Here is a 19,073-nt window from a genome sequence, read left to right on the forward strand (position 1 = left end):
TCTCGCTTTGTATAGGAGGGTTCCACAACTATTTCGGGGGGAACGAAATAGAATTCGTCGGACTTTGCCCTCCACCGAATACCGAGCGTCTTGGCCGTGCTTTCGGCATCGATGTCGAGGAACTCGCTATGAAGGAGGTGTTCGGCCGGGACGTCTTTAAGGACGCTTTTGTTGTTCGAGGTCCACTTTCTTAGCGGAAACCCGGAGGCACTTAGGGCTGCTTGCAACTCTCGAATCGAACTTTGGGCTTCGTTTACGGAATTCGCCCCTGCCAGAACGTCGTCGACGTACATGTGCTGCTGGATGATGCGGCTGGCATTTGGAAATGACACTTGGATATCCTCTGCCAGCTGTTGCAAGACTCGAATGGCGAGGAAGGCGGCGCAGTTGACCCCGAAGGTAACTGTTTTTAGTTCAAAGTCTCGGATATCTCCTCCCTTGTTTCGGAACAGAATTCTTTGAAACGGGGTATGTTTTGGATCGACCCAGATCTGACGATACATTTTCGTAATGTCTGCACTGAAGACGTATTGAAACGCCATTTCAGGACCTGGATCGTTAGATCGGATTGTAGGACTGGACCAGCATGAAGGATATCATTTAAGCTGGTCCCATTTGCCGACGGACTTGAAGCGTTGAATACAACGCGAAGCTTTGTAGTGGTGCTTTTGTGCTTTACTACCGCGTGATGAGGAACATGATACGAGGGAGAATTGTGAGTCGGCGGAACTTCTTTCTTATGACCCAGATCCAGGTACTCCTGGATCACGCTTGCATATTGCTCTTTTAAGGGAAAGTCTCTTTTTAAACGATTTTCGTTTCTAAGAAACTGAGCTAACGCAATGGACCTTGAATATCCTAAATCGGATCCGGTATTCTCGGGGTCCCGGAACGGGAGCGTCACCACGTACCTCCCGCTTGCGTCTTTTGTTGTTGTTTGGAGGAAGTTCCTTTCACAATAGGAGTCCGACTCTTTTACCATCTTTACTGGTAGATCCTCCACCTCCCAGAACTTGCTGAGAAGCGTGTCGAGCGAATCAGGGTCGCCTATTTGGTGCACCTGGGTCGTGAAGGATGCGATCCGTTTCGGCTTACCCTTGGAAATCGGCCCCGTTAGCACCCACCCGAAAATAGTTTCTTGGCCCAGGAGCGAGCCGCAAATATTTTGTCGGGTGCCATCCATCATTATGGATGGTAGAATGTCAGCCCCGATCAGTACATCAATTTGAGAGCTCTCAAAAAAGGTAGGATCTGCCCAGCGGAGTGCGCGCAGGTCCTTCAAAGAATTCTGAGGGATCGGATAGGAGGGCAGTTTGCCTGAGAGCTCCGGAAGGACGTACGCTTCAGTGTCTAACTGTAGACCTGGCTTAGTAGGAGAGCGAATCCCGAAGTGACACAGCTTCGAGGATTTCGCGGAGACCGAATGATTTAACCCGGAGACTTGGGTCTGGGTGTTGCGGAATGGCAACTTGATGAGGTTGAACAGGCGTTCTGAAATGAACGTCGCCTCGGATCCCGAGTCGATTAAGGCTCGGGCTCGGTAGTTCGTCCCCAAATGGCACACGTCAATGATCGCTGTGCTCAGTAGGACGGCTGAAGTGCCGGACGCGAAAAAAGTTTGCACCGCTGAGGTGCTTGCCGATGCATTTCTGCAGGAGGGTCTCGGAGGTTGCTGTGTAGGGGGCGAGGTTGAGGAACTCGCATTTTCGGAATTTGGGCGGCTGCGATGCAGCAGCGTATGGTGCCTGCCCTTACATGTAAAACAGCTGTGTGTGCTTGTGCAGTCGCGTAGCTGGTGACCTCTGGCAAAACAATTCAGACATAGCTGCTTCTTTTTTATATAGCCGGAGCGCAAGTCAACAGACATTTGAAGAAAACGCGGGCACAATCTGACTGGATGGTTCTGCTTAGAACATAAGTCACACCCTTTCTGTTTGGTGCTGACCTTTGTCTCGAAGGATTGAAGCCTTTTTGGAACTGCCTGAGTCGGTTTCATATCTTCGATGGCTTCCAATGTCCGATACCTTTCGCTCAGGAAGGCATTCATTTCTTCCCAAGCTGGGATCTCGGATTTGGCAGTTAGCGACTGTTCCCATAAGGACAGGGTCTGCTTGGGCAGTTTGCTCGCGCAAAGGAAAACCAAGAGACAATCCCAGTTATCTGTGGATACCGGGTAATGCGCTAGTGCTGTTAAACACCCCTGAATCGTGGATTGTAGCTCTTTTAGAGCATGACCAGATTCTTGCGAAATTGAACTCAAGTTAAAAAGGAGCTTGAGCTGGCTGTTGACTAAAAGTCGCTTGTTTTGGAACCTATCTCGAAGCGCCTCCCACGCTGAAGCAAAACCATCATTCGTGAGAGGAGATTTCGCCACGATGGCTTTTGCTTCGCCACTTGTTTTCGTTAGGAGATGGAATAGCTTCTCGACCGGAGTCAGCCTGGGGTTGTTTACGTAAATTGCCGTGAATAGGTCCCGGAAAGTGGGCCATCGGAGGTAGTCGTCATCGAAGACTTCCGTGTCGCATGGAGGTAAGCGGCAGCCGGACGAAATTAGCGGCTGAGAGGGTGCTTGCGCGACTTGAGGCGTTGCTCTGTCGATTGTTTCGCCAATTTGTGCTCCACATGACTCGTATACTGAATAGCAGTAGTCATATTTGGCCTGGAGAATAGACACTGTGTCGAGGGATCCTTCTTGGGCCATTAGGTCAGAGCATGTTTCGTACTCTCTTTCCACTTTGTCCCATAAGGCTCGCACCTGTTGCAGACGGACTTGTAACGTGTGTAGGGACGGAGAGGCTTGATCAGGAGTGTTGATCTTCGCTTCGAAAAGGCTTACGCGATCGCTGACGGCGATGAATTTATGCAACGCTGCGGTTGCGGGCGTTGGCTGCTCAGAGGATGCCATTTTCTTTGTGGTAGAGCGTGTGACGCGGAGGAAATCAGTCCCGACAGCGGAGGGACTCTCGGATTTTCTCGATAGAGAAGACTCACTAGACGCTCGCGGCACTGGTCGGGAAATGACAATCCTAGGAGTTGTCTTCGAACTGGTCGATGGCAAAACCTTTGCTTTCGGAGTAGGAGTCGCGGTTTTGACACTGGGACTAACGGACTTGGGTGCTGGCTTACTGCGAGTGGATAGCGGAGATTGCGGGTTGAACTTTTGTTCTTTTCCAGGTGCGGGTGTCTTTTTCTTGTCTCCCTCTAGGGGCATGTTCAGCTATGCCCTAGGAGAAGGAAGTCAAGAAGGCCTGCCCGCCGCAAAAAATGTGGAATCGAAAAAGAATCAGACACAGAGAGCACCCAAATCTGGATGGACAAAGAATCCCGTCGGAATTCGGGAGAAAGTTGCAATTGGGATCTGGTAACAATAGCTCAAATTTATAAAAAAAAAAAAAACTATGAATTGCAATTTCTAGAAAAATAGCTAAAAAAAAACGCTACCAGCTGGAGTCTGGATAGTAGCCAATGATTTATAAAAAATCGCTACCGATTGGAAATCCCGAAAAAAATAGCTAATATATAGAAAATAGCTATAAATTGGAATTTATGGAAAAATAGCTAAATAATAGCTACCAGATGCAGTCTGGGTAATAGCCAATAATTTATAAAAAATCGCTACCGACTTGAAATCCCGAAAAAAAACTAATATATAGAAAATAGCTATAAATTTGACTTTATGGAAAAAAAAAATAGCTAAAAAATAGCTAACAGATGGAGTCTGGGTAATAGCCAATAATTTATAAAAAATCGCTACCGACTTGAAATCTCGAAAAAAAAATAGCTAATATATAGAAAATAGCTATAAATTTGAATTTATGGGAAAAATAGCTAAATAATAGCTACCGAATAGAGTTCGGATGATAGCTAATAATTTATAAAAATAGCTACCGGATTTAGGACCACAACGAAAAATCGCGACAAACGGATGCGAAACATAAACACCAAAAAAAAAAACCAACAAACACGCCAAAAAGCCAAGTTGGGAGGCTGATAAATTTGGGTGGAACTGATAAATAATTATTTTAATTTAGGAACCAGAAATAGGAGCCAGAAATAGCTTGTAAAAAATTATTATTTGGCTTAAATAATTATTAAATAATCGGGTCAGTTTTTTCTTAAATTTTTTCGTCGGACTTATTTATTTTATTTTATGTTTCGATTATAGGGTATTCTCTCGTTTCTATGCGCCGGTTTTTTGTCAGGGCAATAAAGAACAAAGAGGAGACGAAAGAACTTGCACTTGGCAAGCCTATGTAAGTCGCGACTGTGTGTATGTATGTATGATTTGGAGTTTAAACATATATATGTAATGTAATCTCGGAAGAAAAAGTCAGGTTTTATTTTATTCTGTGTGTCGAGATTTGTGTTTTATTTTGAGCCAAGAGATAAAATTTGTTCTCAGTTCGGATTCGATATTATTTATTATTCTTTGGAAATATGTTTTATTAGTGAATTAAATTGGTTAAATCTTTGGAGTGATTTTTATATATATGTACGTAGATGTAAATTTTATTGGAATATGTATATGTATATTTATATGGATATGTATATTTATATGTGTATGGATATATGTATGGATATGTATTTATGGGTATGTATAATTTTATGTGTATGTAAAATTTTGCTGAATATGTATATGTATATTTGATTTAATTTAATTGAATTTGTGGTTTGTATTTTATATTGAGGCAAAAAACAGCAGTTTAGCTGCGGACGATAATAGTGAATTTTGGACAGTGTTTTAAAAAATGTATATATACATATGTACATATGTACATATGTATATGCGCTTGGATACCAGCGGATCACCGTGAGACGAAGTACGGGGCCGGTAGGCAAAGTGCTTTTTTATGCACTTAAAAAAGAAGTAATCACGGTGGCTGGGCGCATGTACTTATATATTTTCACTTAATTTTCACTTGTCACTTGATACGGATGGACGGAAAGAATAACGCCGTTGGAAAAAACGAAAATGGCGACCACGGACGGAATAGGATATAAAGCCGTACTTATCTTGATTTTTTCCGCAAGGAGCGCTGGCAGGATCACGATGTGTCGCGGACTCGAAGGACCATGAAGTGGAGTGGGCGGAGTTGTTGTCCAAGATAATTTGGCTTCTGACGTCGTTGTTGTTGCTGTTGCGGCTGCTGCTGAGAAGTTCCTCCAGAAATGAAAAAGTCACGGGATCGACTTCAATTTCGCACTTTATTACCAAACTTGTAAATTACGACTAACTTAAAACTACCGCGGTACCGCGGAGTGGTGAATAGAGCGAGAGGAGAGAGGGAGAGCGCGAGGAGAGAAGGAGAGCGCGAGGAGAGAAGGAGAGCGCGAGCAGCGGTGCTTGCGAGCCGTAGAGGAGCTTTACACTGCTTACACTGCCGCTCAGTTGTTTGCGCCCTTCTGGCGTGAACATATGTACCCTATTATCTCTAATTCTGACTCTCTGCCGTTCTTAAAGCGATCAATACTAACGTATTTAACAAATTCTTAGATCTTACTACTAGTATACATATATTTCCTCGTCCTTTACTGTCGTCTACATCGCGTCTATCTTCCCGCGATTTGAGCCGTACGATACACGGCAGCGCCCCTCGGTCGGTTGGGCGGGAGGTGTGGCCGTGGGACTCACGCGTATAAAAAGATCCGCCAAATAAACGCGAAGTCCGTCAAGGACACGTACCCAATGCCAATAATCAATTCCATTCTGGATCAATTAAGGGAGGCGAAGTTCATAAGCAGCCAGGACTTGAAGGACGGATGCTGGCAGATTCCGCTGGAATCGGCAAGTCGGCAATATACGGCATTTATGGTGTCTGGAAAGGGCCTGTTTCAATGGAAAGTGATGCCATTCGGACTGCACTCCGCGTCAGCAACCCGAGATGATGCCACACGCCTTCGCGTATCAGGAGGTTTCCGGAGGCTAAGCGCGGCAAACCTGAAAGTAAATTCGGACAAGTTCTTTAGGAAGGAGCTACAATACTTGGGTATCCGCGTGACAGATCAAGGCAGTGGAATCGAAGGAGGTAGCGGCAATCGCACAGCTGATGCCCCCGGTAAACGTGAAGCTGCGACTGTACCTGGGAGTGGCGTCGTGGTACAGGTGTTTTGTACCCGATTTTGCGACGCTGGTGCACTCCTCAAAAAGCAGGCAAGGTGGGAGGCAAGGCTGGTCGCCGACCCGATCCTGGCATGCCCCGATTTCGAAAAAACATTCGTGTTGCAGACGGACGCCATGCGCTGCCATCGCGCTGCCGGCGGAGGAGTTCCGGGGAGTTCGCGGAGGCGCTGGTGGCCACTCTGCGGCGGTTCGAGCGGATGGTGTAGGAACGGAAGGCAGTCGCCGCGTGGCACGAGCGCTTGGCCCAGCTGCAGGAGGAGGCGCTGTGGGCACCATACCCCCCGCCGGCGCAGCCCCAGCCACCGGCGCCGACGCAGTCGCAGCCACAGCCGCCGACGCAGCTGCCGTTGCCGCCGACGCCACCGCCGCCGTTGCAGCCACCACTGACGCGACCGCCATCAGTCCTGGGATGTGGACCAAGCGCACGTCGCGCAGACGCTGCCCACCATTGGAATAGGCGGTCGCCGGTGGCACCAGCAGACGGTGACGTGGAAGTGGCCCGCACCAGCGGAGGCGGAGAGCACGCCAAAGGCCCGCGTGTGGGAGGAGGTGGGCACGAACGGCTGGAGGCCGGTTAACCGGAGAGCGCGCGATCCGCGTGTACGCGCCCTGGCGGATGAGGATAATTCGGAGAAGGGACCGTAGGTGTGGCCCGCACCGAAAGAGGCGCCGCCACCACAAAAGTTACCGCGGCAAGACTCGTGCCCCGAGCCATGCCAACCGCCGCAGCGACCCTTCCTCTGCAGGCAGGAATCGCTAAACGGAGGCCGAGCTACAGGCGAACAGACGGCACAAGGACCGCTGGGCGAAGTTTTTCGTGCTGGACGGCAAGCGGTACCGCCTCTAGGTGCATCGCAGGGCCGAAGTACAGGTGTTTAATCCCCAATAAAACGGAAAACTGAACAGAGATAATAATCTGCTAATTGATTGGGACATATAAAAAAAATGGTGCGAACATCATCCGAGGGGTGACGCAAGGCGGACCGGCAAATCGACGCGAGGCTGCCGAGGGCACGAACCCGAGAGGGGCACTTGCTGCCGCAAGTTTGCCTACGGGGCGCTCCAGTCCAGGGCCAGCCACCCCGGAGCATGAAGGGGCATCCATACAGATGGTGGAGCTGAAAGCCAAAAGAAAGGATCAGTCAATATGGCGAAAATTACACAAAAACCAGCAAAATGACCTCCATTGAGCTGCAACACCAGAACCACGTGTGGAGAAAATCGGGATGGGTGCGCTATCGATCGATAGTGAGATCGATAGGAACAAAAAAATACGGGATATACATTGATTTTCAACACGCAGTCACACTAATGGCAGCAATTGGCACGACATGACACTTTTTTTTTTTTAATTCCTTGTTGTTCCTCTCGGGAACTTAGGGCATCTACGTGAGCCTAATTTTCTCGTATTTGTTTCGGTAATCGGTTTTAGGTTTTTCGACCGATCTGGTGATTGGCCAGATGCGGCTTATCCCAGTGGTGGGGCTGCCACCTAACGTCATCGGGGAGTGGCGTCTACGGTGATGTTGCTAGTCGTAGAAAAGCGAACAGTCTGGTAACGCGTCAGGCCCTGCTGGGTGTTCTTGCTGTTCGCAGAACACAGGGTGCACTTGGTAACTATGTAGTGGGACCCCGCTTTAATTCATATAGCGTGGAGAGGGGGTGAAGGCGGTTTGGCAAGAGGAAGTTGCCGAAGATTGTTGCATTAGGCATTTTTTGAATGGAATAATACTTTCTAAAAACTAGAAAAGTACTTTTTGAGAGGAAGGATTTGTGTGGCCATGCTCCCGTCATGGGTGGGGTTTGAACCCACGACCTCGTGTTTGACAGGTAGTTGCGCTATCCACTACGCTAGGCCCCCACGACATGGCATTAGGCATTTTTTGAATGGAATAATACTTTCTAAAAACTAGAAAAGTACTTTATGAGAGGAAGGATTTGTGTGGCCATGCTCCCGTCATGGGTGGGGTTTGAACCCACGACCTCGTGTTTGACAGGTAGTTGCGCTATCCACTACGCTAGGCCCCCACGACATGGCATATCGATATGAATAGGAAGTTGAAGAATCGAGATGCCAAGTCGAGATGCTAAACGACTGCTGGGCTGAGACCAAAGAGGCGCAGGAGTGGTGTATTTTGAGGATTAAGATGACAAGTCGAGATGCTAAACGACTGCTGGGCTGAGACCAAGGAGACGCAGGAATGATGTATTTCGAGGATCAAGATGCCACGTCGAGATGCTAAACGACAGGCTGAGACGCCAAGGCTGAGATCAGGAAGGTGGAGCATAACAGAAAGAGGCTGGAGAAGGGCGCAAGGATGTTCAAGATGCCAAGTCAAGACGCTAAACGACAGGGTCTAACAGGCTGAGACTGCCAGGCTAAGAACGAAGGGCGCAGGGTCGACGAGAGGAGAAACGAGGAAGCTACCTATGCGAGGAGACACCGAAGTGAAGGACTGCCGGAAACAACATATTTTTAAAAAACTTCCGGAGGAAAGGGAAGATTTGAGGAGTCTTAAAACAGTTTAGATGAGTCAAATGAGTCAAGGGCGGCCACCCGAACCGCCTAGCACCCGAACGAGCCGTGCGCAAAAGGGGTAACAGCGGGATCCCCGCGGCCTGTAAAGGGACGGCGCAGGCGCAGCTCGGGACAGTCAACCAGTGAAAGTACGCGGAGATCGACAGTCAGTCAGTGAAAGTTCGCGGAGATCGACAGTCAGCCAGTGAAAATACGCGGAGATCGATACAATCAAGTACGTGGAGTGATACCACCAATAAGTGAACGACAAGTGAGTGTCGAAGCAAGCACCCAAGGAGGATCTTCACAAGCGATCACAAGGACATGGCGTGGTCAGAATGGACGGTGGAGTCATTGGTCGTCAAAGGTGGTTCGGGATAGAGCACTAGCTTGGATCACGGACGATTCATCCTGCCCCCATAACATCCTAAGCCCCAGTCGAGTCGGAACGGGTACGCGACGCGGGACCAGCGGAAGAAGGACGACGAAAGAGCGACGACGCGCATCTGAAGGAGAGGACCGTAGGAGTCCCTTTGTCAAGCGTCACTGAATAAATGCTATTCTAATCAGAAACTCTGTCTTCTCTTTGGTCGGGCAATCACACAAATCACTGCAGTTTTGGGCGTTAGAGTAAGCGAGGCAACATAAATCGACAAACTGGCGCTGCTTCTATGTCTCTGGAGTCTGCATGCTGAATCTCAACTTTCTTGCTTTAATAGTTTCTGAGATCTCGACGTTCATAAGGACGGAAAGACAGACGGACAGTCGGGCGGGCAGACAAGCGGATAGACGAACATGGCCAGATCGACTGGGCTATTGATCCTGATCGAGAATATACATACTTTATGTGGTCGGAAACGCTTTCTTCTGTCTCTCTTAAACGAATCTAGTATACGCTTTTACTCTACGAGTATAACTACAGGTATAACTACCCCTGCTAGAAAACAAACCACAATTTCGGTGGTACGGTTTATGTCAAAGACTTCTTTGTAGTATTTGTAATTGGGGACCTTATTATTGCTGCACATGGTTGCGTGGCCTTGCGTGGCCTTGCGTTGCCCTTCGGCCTATACGTGTTCTCTTCCGTGAGCGGAGTTAGATTGTTTCTTGATGACATGCTTTTTGGTAGGAATCCTTAAAATATACCAAGATTGAGATAAATATCAAAATCGTTAGAGACGTTTTTGAATAAAACTACAAGCTGTTCAATAAAATCCTAATTTTAACTATAAATATTAAGTTCCAAGCAAGTTCCAGTCAAGAAATCGTGATTAATTATATGTAAAATAATTAATTGTAAAAACTTAAATATGCCATAAAAAATGTATTAAGCTAATTTTTTCCTCCATTTTCATTTAAAAAGGTTAAAGAGGATTGGAAATACGTTGCTATGGTGCTGGATAGACTTTTTCTGTGGATATTTACGTTGGCAGTTGTAGTTGGGACCGCTGGAATAATTTTACAAGCTCCAACGTTATATGACGACCGCATTCCAATTATTGAGCAAAAGGACTTGGATTTCTCGGGAACATCAGCCGGACGCTGTAGACCTCCTCAATAACATTATTATATTGGCGGAATTTAATTTAAAACGGAGGGTTATCAGATTAGTACTATAATATTATTTTTACTAATATTTTCTGCAGGAAAACATGTTAAAAATCATAAATGTATTGAAGGCTTCAAGAAACAAGTTCTGTATCCTATTTTTTTGAGTACATTTAGATATTCAAATCTGTGCTATTGAGTCGGTCACTGAATAGTTTGTTTTATTACGACATTTGGTTTATCCTTGTAAATGAACACGTTATACCAATTTACTCCTATAAGCCAGCTCTTGAAATATTATTCAATGAATTGTTCGAATCGGCATCAAGAAGCCATCCAGTACGTGGTACGAAATTAAAGAATCAAATTTAAAAATTTTAGTATTCAAACAGAAATACTGTTTTCGATCTCGCATATTCGAGAGAGCACACAATAAAACTATTCCTGAAAGTGTTCAGCTTTTCAAGTATACCTATAACAGAAAAGCGATAAAGTATAAAGTTAGCTGGGAATAAGTGCAACCACCCGTTACTCGTAAAAGAAAAGAGTATACTAGGTATAGGGAAACTGTTTCTACCCTATAAAGTATATTGATTTCCAATCAGCATCCCTGGCCGAGGCGGTCCGGCCATGTCCGCCTGTCAGTCTGGATAAATGTCGAGATGTCGCAGCGCAAGGTTGTGATAGTCGTATAGTAAAGGTATACTTGATTCCTTGGAAAGTATGAACAGGCAAAATGAAGCGTTTCCGACCATATAAAGTATATATATTCTTGATCAGGATTAATAGCCGAGTCGATCCGGCCATGATCGTCTGTCCGTCCGTACGTCAGTATGGACGTCGAGATCTCGGGAACTAAAAAAACCAGAAAGTTGAGATACAGCATACAGACTCAGAGACATAGACGAAGCGCGATTGATTTGCCAAACATTTTTTTGCCACGCCCACTCTAACGCCCACAAACCTCCAACACCTTTTTGTGTTTCTCCTTCGCACTTCTACTAGCTGAGTAACGGGTATCAGATAGTCGGGGATCCCGACTATAGCATACACTATTGTTTTCATTTAATTCTTTTTTTCCTATTTCTATAAATATTCCAGAAAAATGGTAAAATTTCTGGTTCGCACTTCCACTAGCTGAGTAACGGGTATCTAATTGTCAGGGAATTCGACTATAGCTTTCTCTCTTGTTTTTTAATATTGTCACTCCCACTTTAACGCCCACAACCTGCAAAACTGTCACTCCAACACCTTTGAAAATCGCGTTGACTTCAGAGCTTTACGACTCATTTCAAAACAAGCTGTCTTCACTTATCTACAGATATTTTAGAACGAAGGCTACTGAGGCAATCACCAGTCGGATGTCCATTACCCCATGCAAATGATTAAAACCGTACTGGAATCATTGAAGAAAGACGCTTGACAGCTAGGCTTCGTTTCCTAGAGAACCGTAGAACATTAGCTAGCTGGGACTTTTGCTTTGAGCCGGAGACTAGAAGCGCGTTACGCGTTGAAACCTCTTGTGGCTGACCTCCGTTCATGTCGGTCTCTATTATAACTTGCACACCTTTTTATGCGAAAACTTTATATAATCTGGACACGGCCAGATAGACTGCGCTAAAGTTCTTTATATGGTTGAAAACGGTTCCATCTACCTGTTAAATACTTTTCAACGAATCTAGTACCATGGCGGGAATAAATATGCCAAAAATTGGTCAATTATTTTTTTAACAAATAAGAAATATGGAAACATTAATTAAATTTAATAATATTTTGACTAAACGATACAGTAGTGTTTATAGACAGTTTGCAAACACCTTTATAAGTATAATCGCATTAATTTTTTAGGGCAATATTTTCATGTTGAAAATTAAATTTTTTCTCACTTGCCCTCCGAACGTAGGATTTCTTGTAAGAGACAAGAAACGATATTATAAGCAAAACTTATTTTTTGTTTGAGATGAGAATAATATTTCGCAGTTTAAGCGGGATTTCTTGCTAAATGATGTTAGCTTCCTATCTGATTTTGATGAAGACTACAAATTTTATAGCTAGCACAAATGCTAACAAAGAAGTGCTGCTTTTTGATTGCTTGACTGCAGCGCTCGTCCATCCCGAACTTTAGAATATTCAAATTTGAATTAACTGCCTTAAGTGTCCAGGAAAACGTTACTATACGATTGTGGACTTAACATAGCTCAGCGATTTGTAGACTTTACAGTCGGCGAGTCTAATTATCGTTATATATAGTTTCGTTTGCCAATTTTTAAGCCGCATGTTGTATTAACACGTTATGGGGATAGAAATTTAATTATGATATATATGGATTTTTACATTTTATTATATAAAAGTTGTCAGCTCCAAACAAAATTGTACATCTGCCTATGAATCAGTTTAATACTACGATCCGGACTAATTTGCAAGTAGAGACTGACTTTGCATGTCTGCCTGCTCTACTCATATATATTATACCCGTTACTCGTAAAGTTAAAGGGTATACTAGATTCATTGAAAAGTATGTAACATGCAGAAGGAAGCGTTTCCGACCATATAAAATATATATATTCTTGATCAGGATCAATAGCCGGGCCACGCCCACACTTTTGAAAAATGTTTTGATATATTTTCATTTTTGTATTTTTATCGATTTGTCAAAAATTTGCCACGCCCACCTTAACGCCCACAAACCGACAAAAATTCACACGTCCACTTTTGAAAAATGTTTTGATATTTTTCACATTTTTGTTAGTCTTGTAAATATCTCTCGATTTGCCAAATTTTGCCACGCCCACAAACGGCCAAAAGCTGTCATTGTCGATGGAGAGATCCCACTTCCACTAGCTGAGTAACAGGTATCAGATAGTCGGGGAACACGACTATAGCGTTCTCTCTTGTTTTTTATATAATAATAATCATAGTAATAATCAAAACGTAATTCAAAATTCTTAAGCAGATTCTATATCGCAGAAAAAAGTTAAATAAGAACAATAGCATCGCAAAAGGGAATAATAGACTCGCTGAAATGTAACAGGTATTCCACCCTAAAATATTATTATATATATTATTGATCAAAAATACTAGGCAATTCCGTTTGTACGTCCGCTTTGGGTGTTAGATGTTAGAAAGTTTAGCTACATTGATAGTTTATATTTAATATGTATGTTTTATTAAACCCTACGCACAAACGGCCATAAAGATTTCCTAAGTATATTGTAAATTTGCTCAGTTTTTTTTTTTTGACCTTTTGGCAATAAACCTATAAAGATTGTCGAATATTTTTTAACTTGCAGTAATTGCATATTTAATAAATGGGTTTGCCGAATGAGATCAACTTTGATAAAAAACAAGAGAGAACGCTATAGTCGAGTTCCCCGACTATCTGATACCCGTTACTCAGCTAGTGGAAGTGCGAAGGCGAGTCTTCAACACTGACAGTTTTTTTCGGTTTGAGGGCGTTAGAGTGGGCGTGGCAAAAAGTTTTTTGGCAAACCGATAGAAATTTACAAGTCTAATACAAAAATGAAAAAATATCAAAATATTTTTCAAAAGTGTGGGCGTGGCAGTTTTGGGCGGTTTGTGGGCGTTAGAGTGGGCGTGGCAAAAAGTTTTTTGGCAAATCGATAGAAATTTATAAGACTAATACAAAAATGAAAAAATATCAAAACATTTTTCAAAAGTGTGGGCGTGGCAGTTTTATGCGGCTTGTGGGCGTTAGAGTGGGCGTGGCAACATGAATCAACAAACTTGCGCTGCGTCTATGTCTCTGGAGTCCGTATGTTTAATCTCAACTTTCTAGCTTTTGTAGTTCCTGAGATCTCGACGTTCATACGGACAGACGGACGGACAGACGGACGGACAGACGGACATGGCCAGATCGACTCGGCTACTGATCCTGATCAAGAATATATATACTTTATATGGTCGGAAACGCTTCCTTCTGCCTGTTACATACTTTTCAACGAATCTAGTATACCCTTTTACTCTACGAGTAACGGGTATAACAACGAACATTTGAGTTCATTTCGATTTCATTTTTATTTAAATAGTTCCGAAGGTTTCCATGACACCTATATGAAATAGTCGGCAGATTTCGATTAAATGAGAACCGATATATATATCGACAAAAATCTAGTGTACTCGGTATAGTTCCGGTAGTTAAAACTTATTATGATAAAAACAACGAAACTAAGATTTCATAATTTAATAATTCCCCGATTGCTTCCATGGCAACTATATGATATTGTTATCGGCTGTTGATCAAATTAAAACAAAACCTAATTATGGTCAAAACTTAGGTTTGGAAAAATACAACTTATGATTAAAATCAGTTAAGATACGTTTATTTTTTACGATTATTCTTATTGATTTGACTAGATCCGGCCCGTTCCGGCCCTGCAGTCACTGGTAGGTTTGACGGTTGGCCGGTGGGTGAATCTGCAATTGAAGATTTAGAACAATTACGTTAGGAAGATGACTGTCTTCCTTTGGGCTTCTGCCCTAGGGACTTAGATAGCTATCGTCAAGTAAAATATTAACGACAGGTTGTCGGAGTTGTTGGTTTAGGATCTTGTCCTCTTTATTATATGAATGTCAAAAACGAACAGACTTAAAAGCTAACAAAAAAAAACTTCATAGCGGCCGGCTATGTGTATTATACACCTCCAATAAAAAGCTGACTTTTGAAAAAAGTTTTAAGGAACTAAAGAACCCAGAGAGTTTAAACTAAGCATACAGTTTCCAGAGAATGTACATAGATTGTACTAGTGACGCCTACGCTGTTCAACTTTGTTTCTTAACGTTGCCACGCCCAGTCTAGGGACCATAAACCGCCAGCGACAGTGCTTAGTGCCGTTGCCCACACTTTTGGATAATGTTTTGATTACTTTTTAATTTTATCCCTTGTTTCGCCGATTTGTACCGATGTGCCGAAAACATACCCACTCTAACTTGTACAAACCCAAATTTAGAAAAATTTCAATTTTGAAAAATTGTTCAATCCTATTTATTTATTGTAATTTGTAAAACTACAAACAGGATAGGTATCAGCCCAGGCGTTTGAATCCTATTTATACCCGTTACTTATAGAATAAATAGGTATACTAGATCCGTCTGTCAGTCAGTCCGAATATATGTATGATCGACGAGATCTAAGGAACTATAATAGCTAGAAGGTTGAGATTAAGCAATCATATTCTAGTAACTTTTACACAGTGCAAGCTTGTTTCAGATGGTTGCCGCCCCCAGAAATCGCCCAAAACTGCCACAACCACACTTTTGAGAAATGTGTACATACTTTTAATTTTATTATTTGTAAGACTGGGCAAATACACTTGTATTGTATGTATATTTCGAATAAACCTACATACATTAATCTATACATACGTATACATTTGAGATACGAGAAAACCAGAGAAAACTGGTTCATCTATATAACATATAGATTCTTTCGTAATTTCTGGCGTGGGGAATTCCCCACCCGCCTGAAATTCGGGTGGGGACCGCTCCATACACCTTGTATGGAAACTGCTGGCCATGCTTGCTTCTATCGATTTGTCAAGAACGTCTATGCCACGCATACACTAACGACCACACACCGCCCAAAACTGTCACGCCCACACTTTTAAAAATGTTGATTTTATTTTTATTTTATTGTTTTTTCTTTTGCCAATTTTTATCGATATTCTAAAAAAGTTTGGAATTGTTTTGTTTGCTCTTCCTCTATCTGAGTAACGGGTATCTAAAAGTCCTCGACTATAGCGTTCTCTCTTGCTAACATTATAATTTGTCTTCCCAATTTTCAACCAAGCGTACCGCAAATGATAATTACAAAAAATGTAACCCCCCGAGTTCCGTGCTTCAGCGTTCGATATGAAAATAACGCAAAATAAACACAACTGTTGTCATATGGGAAAACAGTTAAATTAAAATAAAGGCCAATCATGGTAGTATACATATACATTTTGATATTATTAATTTAATGTTATTTAATATAATTTGAACAATAAACCCACGCAACATGTGAAATGAAGGTAGTCTGCTTTATTTAGATGGGGTTGAGTAATACAGTCAAACAAACCTTCAAGAAAACAGAATAGGAATGAATCGCAAATTTTAAAAATAGAAAACCATTCATTTTAAAATGTTTAAGGAAATTATAAAAAATCAACTTATCTTTGTTTTACCTAAAAGCAGTATAGAACGCGTATTGAACAAATGATTTTAGTTCACCACCTATCCTAATTCAAATTAAATTGTTATGAAAATAGTAAAATGGTTAATTTTAAACTTCATCGTCTATGCCTTATGATGTATTTAATTATATTTTTAATATTTAGACATGCTCCGGTAATCGAATTCGTAAGATTCTTACGATTTCGACTTGAAATCGAAAACTTGGTGCTCCGGTTTTCGAAATCGTAAGAATTTGTCGATTTGTAAAACGGCCACTTTTATCTGGCCGAAATGAAAAGCAAATGCCTTTTTTTATATCAAATCAGATCTTATTTACTAATGGAAAAAAATAGTTAACTCAGTGGTCTATTGATGTTAATTGCACATCCCCACAAAATCATTCTGCCACTTAGTTATTTTATAAAAAAAATATATATATAGGGCCAAAATGTTGTTTGTAATTAATGCTACTTTATTTAAGTACCTAAATGGTCAAAGTGCTGTAAAAAAGTAATTGCGAACATCGGAATTAAAACTGTGAAAAAGGTGGCAACTCTAGATTTTCTCAAGCCCTCTAATATCTGCCTTCTCCTGGCTTCAAAACAAGCAATTGCAAATATAAAAATAATTATTTCACGTTTGTTTGATTTAGAGAAATAAAATAAAACATGTGTCTGCGCAGCAAAAAGCGATGAGAAACAAAACATTCCGATAGCAAAAATTTTACGAGAACCAGAGCACCTAAAAACGAAATCGTACGATTTGGCCCAAATCGAATTCGAAAATAACCTACCGGATCATGCCTGAATATATATAATTTAATGATAAATGCATTTTGAATAAATAAATTAATAGTATATAATTAATTGTTTAAACTAATTAACTTAGTACATTATATTTTAAAATGTAATACCGTAATAATTTATAATTTTAAAAATTCATTTTTATGGCTTTATATCACAATATCTTATGAAATATTCAAGGAAGATTTGTATCCGCATAAGTCAACACTGTATGTTCTCATGGTACTTAAAAATAATGAAGTATGTATCAAAGTATTAGCGCGAAAAAATGTGAAATAGAAAGTTAACATTTTAGCAAATAGGAATACAACTATTAAAATGGACTTAAATGTATGAATTTGTTACAAAATAAAGTTGATTTATAACAGAAAAAGCTTTTTTAATTTTTTTTTTTTTTTGTGTTTTCTCATTAAGGTAAGTAAAAAAAATATTTTCTAAAATTATGTTTATTAAATTCCACTACTGGGCGATTTCGACTGCTTTGATCAAAAGGTCTTGTATCGAATGCATAGGGTGCATCCACGAGCATTTACAACCAGCAGCCATAATGTCCAGGACAAATACTTAATATTCCCTAACGCAAGATCGTCCGAAATACAAACCTGGTGCTGTAGAAGCTTACCGTTAGTATTGTCTTTTTACTAACAATCGTAGAGAAGAACAACATCAGGGCCTAGCGAAATATCTTATAACCGTGTAGGTCAATATAACTTGGAAATCTTGATTGCTCGTTCCGGCTTAGCTGGAACTCCGATTCAGCTAGAACCTTGTTATACTCAGTTTCTAGTTATTTGGGTATGTTGAACCGGTGCAGTTTTCGGTATAAGCTTCCTTATTGATGTTGCCTTCAGATACAGGGCACCATACCGGGAACTATACTCGAGTGCCTTCCTCGGATATATCAAGCGAGTTACCCAACGCGACAACGACTTCGCTGCGGACTACGCCACCGTGGAAATCCTTGAACCACAACACCCTGTGCAACTAGAAAAAACGAGCTTGGCCTGAGCTTTGAAACAATTTCTGGTGAAACCGCACCTTAAGTGCTGATTAACGGACCCACATACCATGTGTGGATCGATTAAGGACTCCGCATTCCAGCGTAGACGAGAAGCTCGCGTCTGACTAACAGACACATCAAAGATTTGTAATTTAAAGTTTGAAATAAAATCAGTGTAGTTATTATATAGATATAAAAGAATGATATTGGAGTTAAATTGTAAGGGAAAAGATACATGTTCTTAGAATTCCAAATTAACAAGAGACAAAGAGAAGGAAAAATTTACAAGACTAACAAAATGTGTGGGCGTTACAGGTTTAGCTCGGTTTATGGGCGTAGCAAAAAGTTGTTTGAAAATTCAATAGAAATTTACTAGATTAATAAAAATATCGATACATTTTTTAAAAGTGTGCCCACACTGGCAGTATTGGACGGTTTGTGGGCGTTAGAGTGGGCGAATCTTGCGCTGCGTCTATGTCTCTGCAGTCTGCATGCTGAATCTCAACTTTCTAGCTTTTATAGTTCCTGAGATCTCGACGTTCACACGGACGGACAGACGGACATGGCCAGATCGACTCGGCTACTGATCCTGATCAAGAATATATATACTTTATATGGTCGGAAACGCTTCCTTCTGCCTGTTACATACTTTTCAACGAATCTAGTATACTCTTTTACTCTACGAGTAACGGGTATAAATATAGAAAAACACGAGAACAGTGTTCCGTCAAACTTACCCAACTTTAATCCGGAGCAATGAGATCTCGACGCGTTGGATCCTGGGTGTTGCTATAGATACTGATGGAATTTTACATACACATATACTCGTGCACCAATAATTTCTAAACCGAACAAGTAATGTAATATACACACAAAAATATACAATAAGTAAAGGTCGTCTATCTAGATATA

At 42.0% G+C, this 19,073-nt stretch overlaps 1 protein-coding gene across 4 annotated transcripts in view; it reads left to right on the forward strand.

Moving 5' to 3' along the window:
• LOC122616112 (acetylcholine receptor subunit alpha-like) overlaps window positions 1-10,332 on the forward strand; it is a 171,094-nt gene extending 160,762 nt beyond the window's left edge. For all 4 annotated transcript variants that reach the window (XM_043791414.1, XM_043791418.1, XM_043791416.1 and 1 more), the window contains one exon: window positions 10,003-10,332. In XM_043791414.1, the coding sequence (XP_043647349.1) occupies window positions 10,003-10,200 (198 nt within the window). In that variant the 3' untranslated portion in view covers window positions 10,201-10,332. The remainder of the gene's footprint in view (window positions 1-10,002) is intronic.
• Window positions 10,333-19,073: the final 8,741 nt, after the last annotated feature.

This window comes from Drosophila teissieri, chromosome 3L, assembly GCF_016746235.2.
Source record: "Drosophila teissieri strain GT53w chromosome 3L, Prin_Dtei_1.1, whole genome shotgun sequence".
NCBI classification, from domain to species: Eukaryota; Metazoa; Arthropoda; class Insecta; order Diptera; family Drosophilidae; genus Drosophila; species Drosophila teissieri.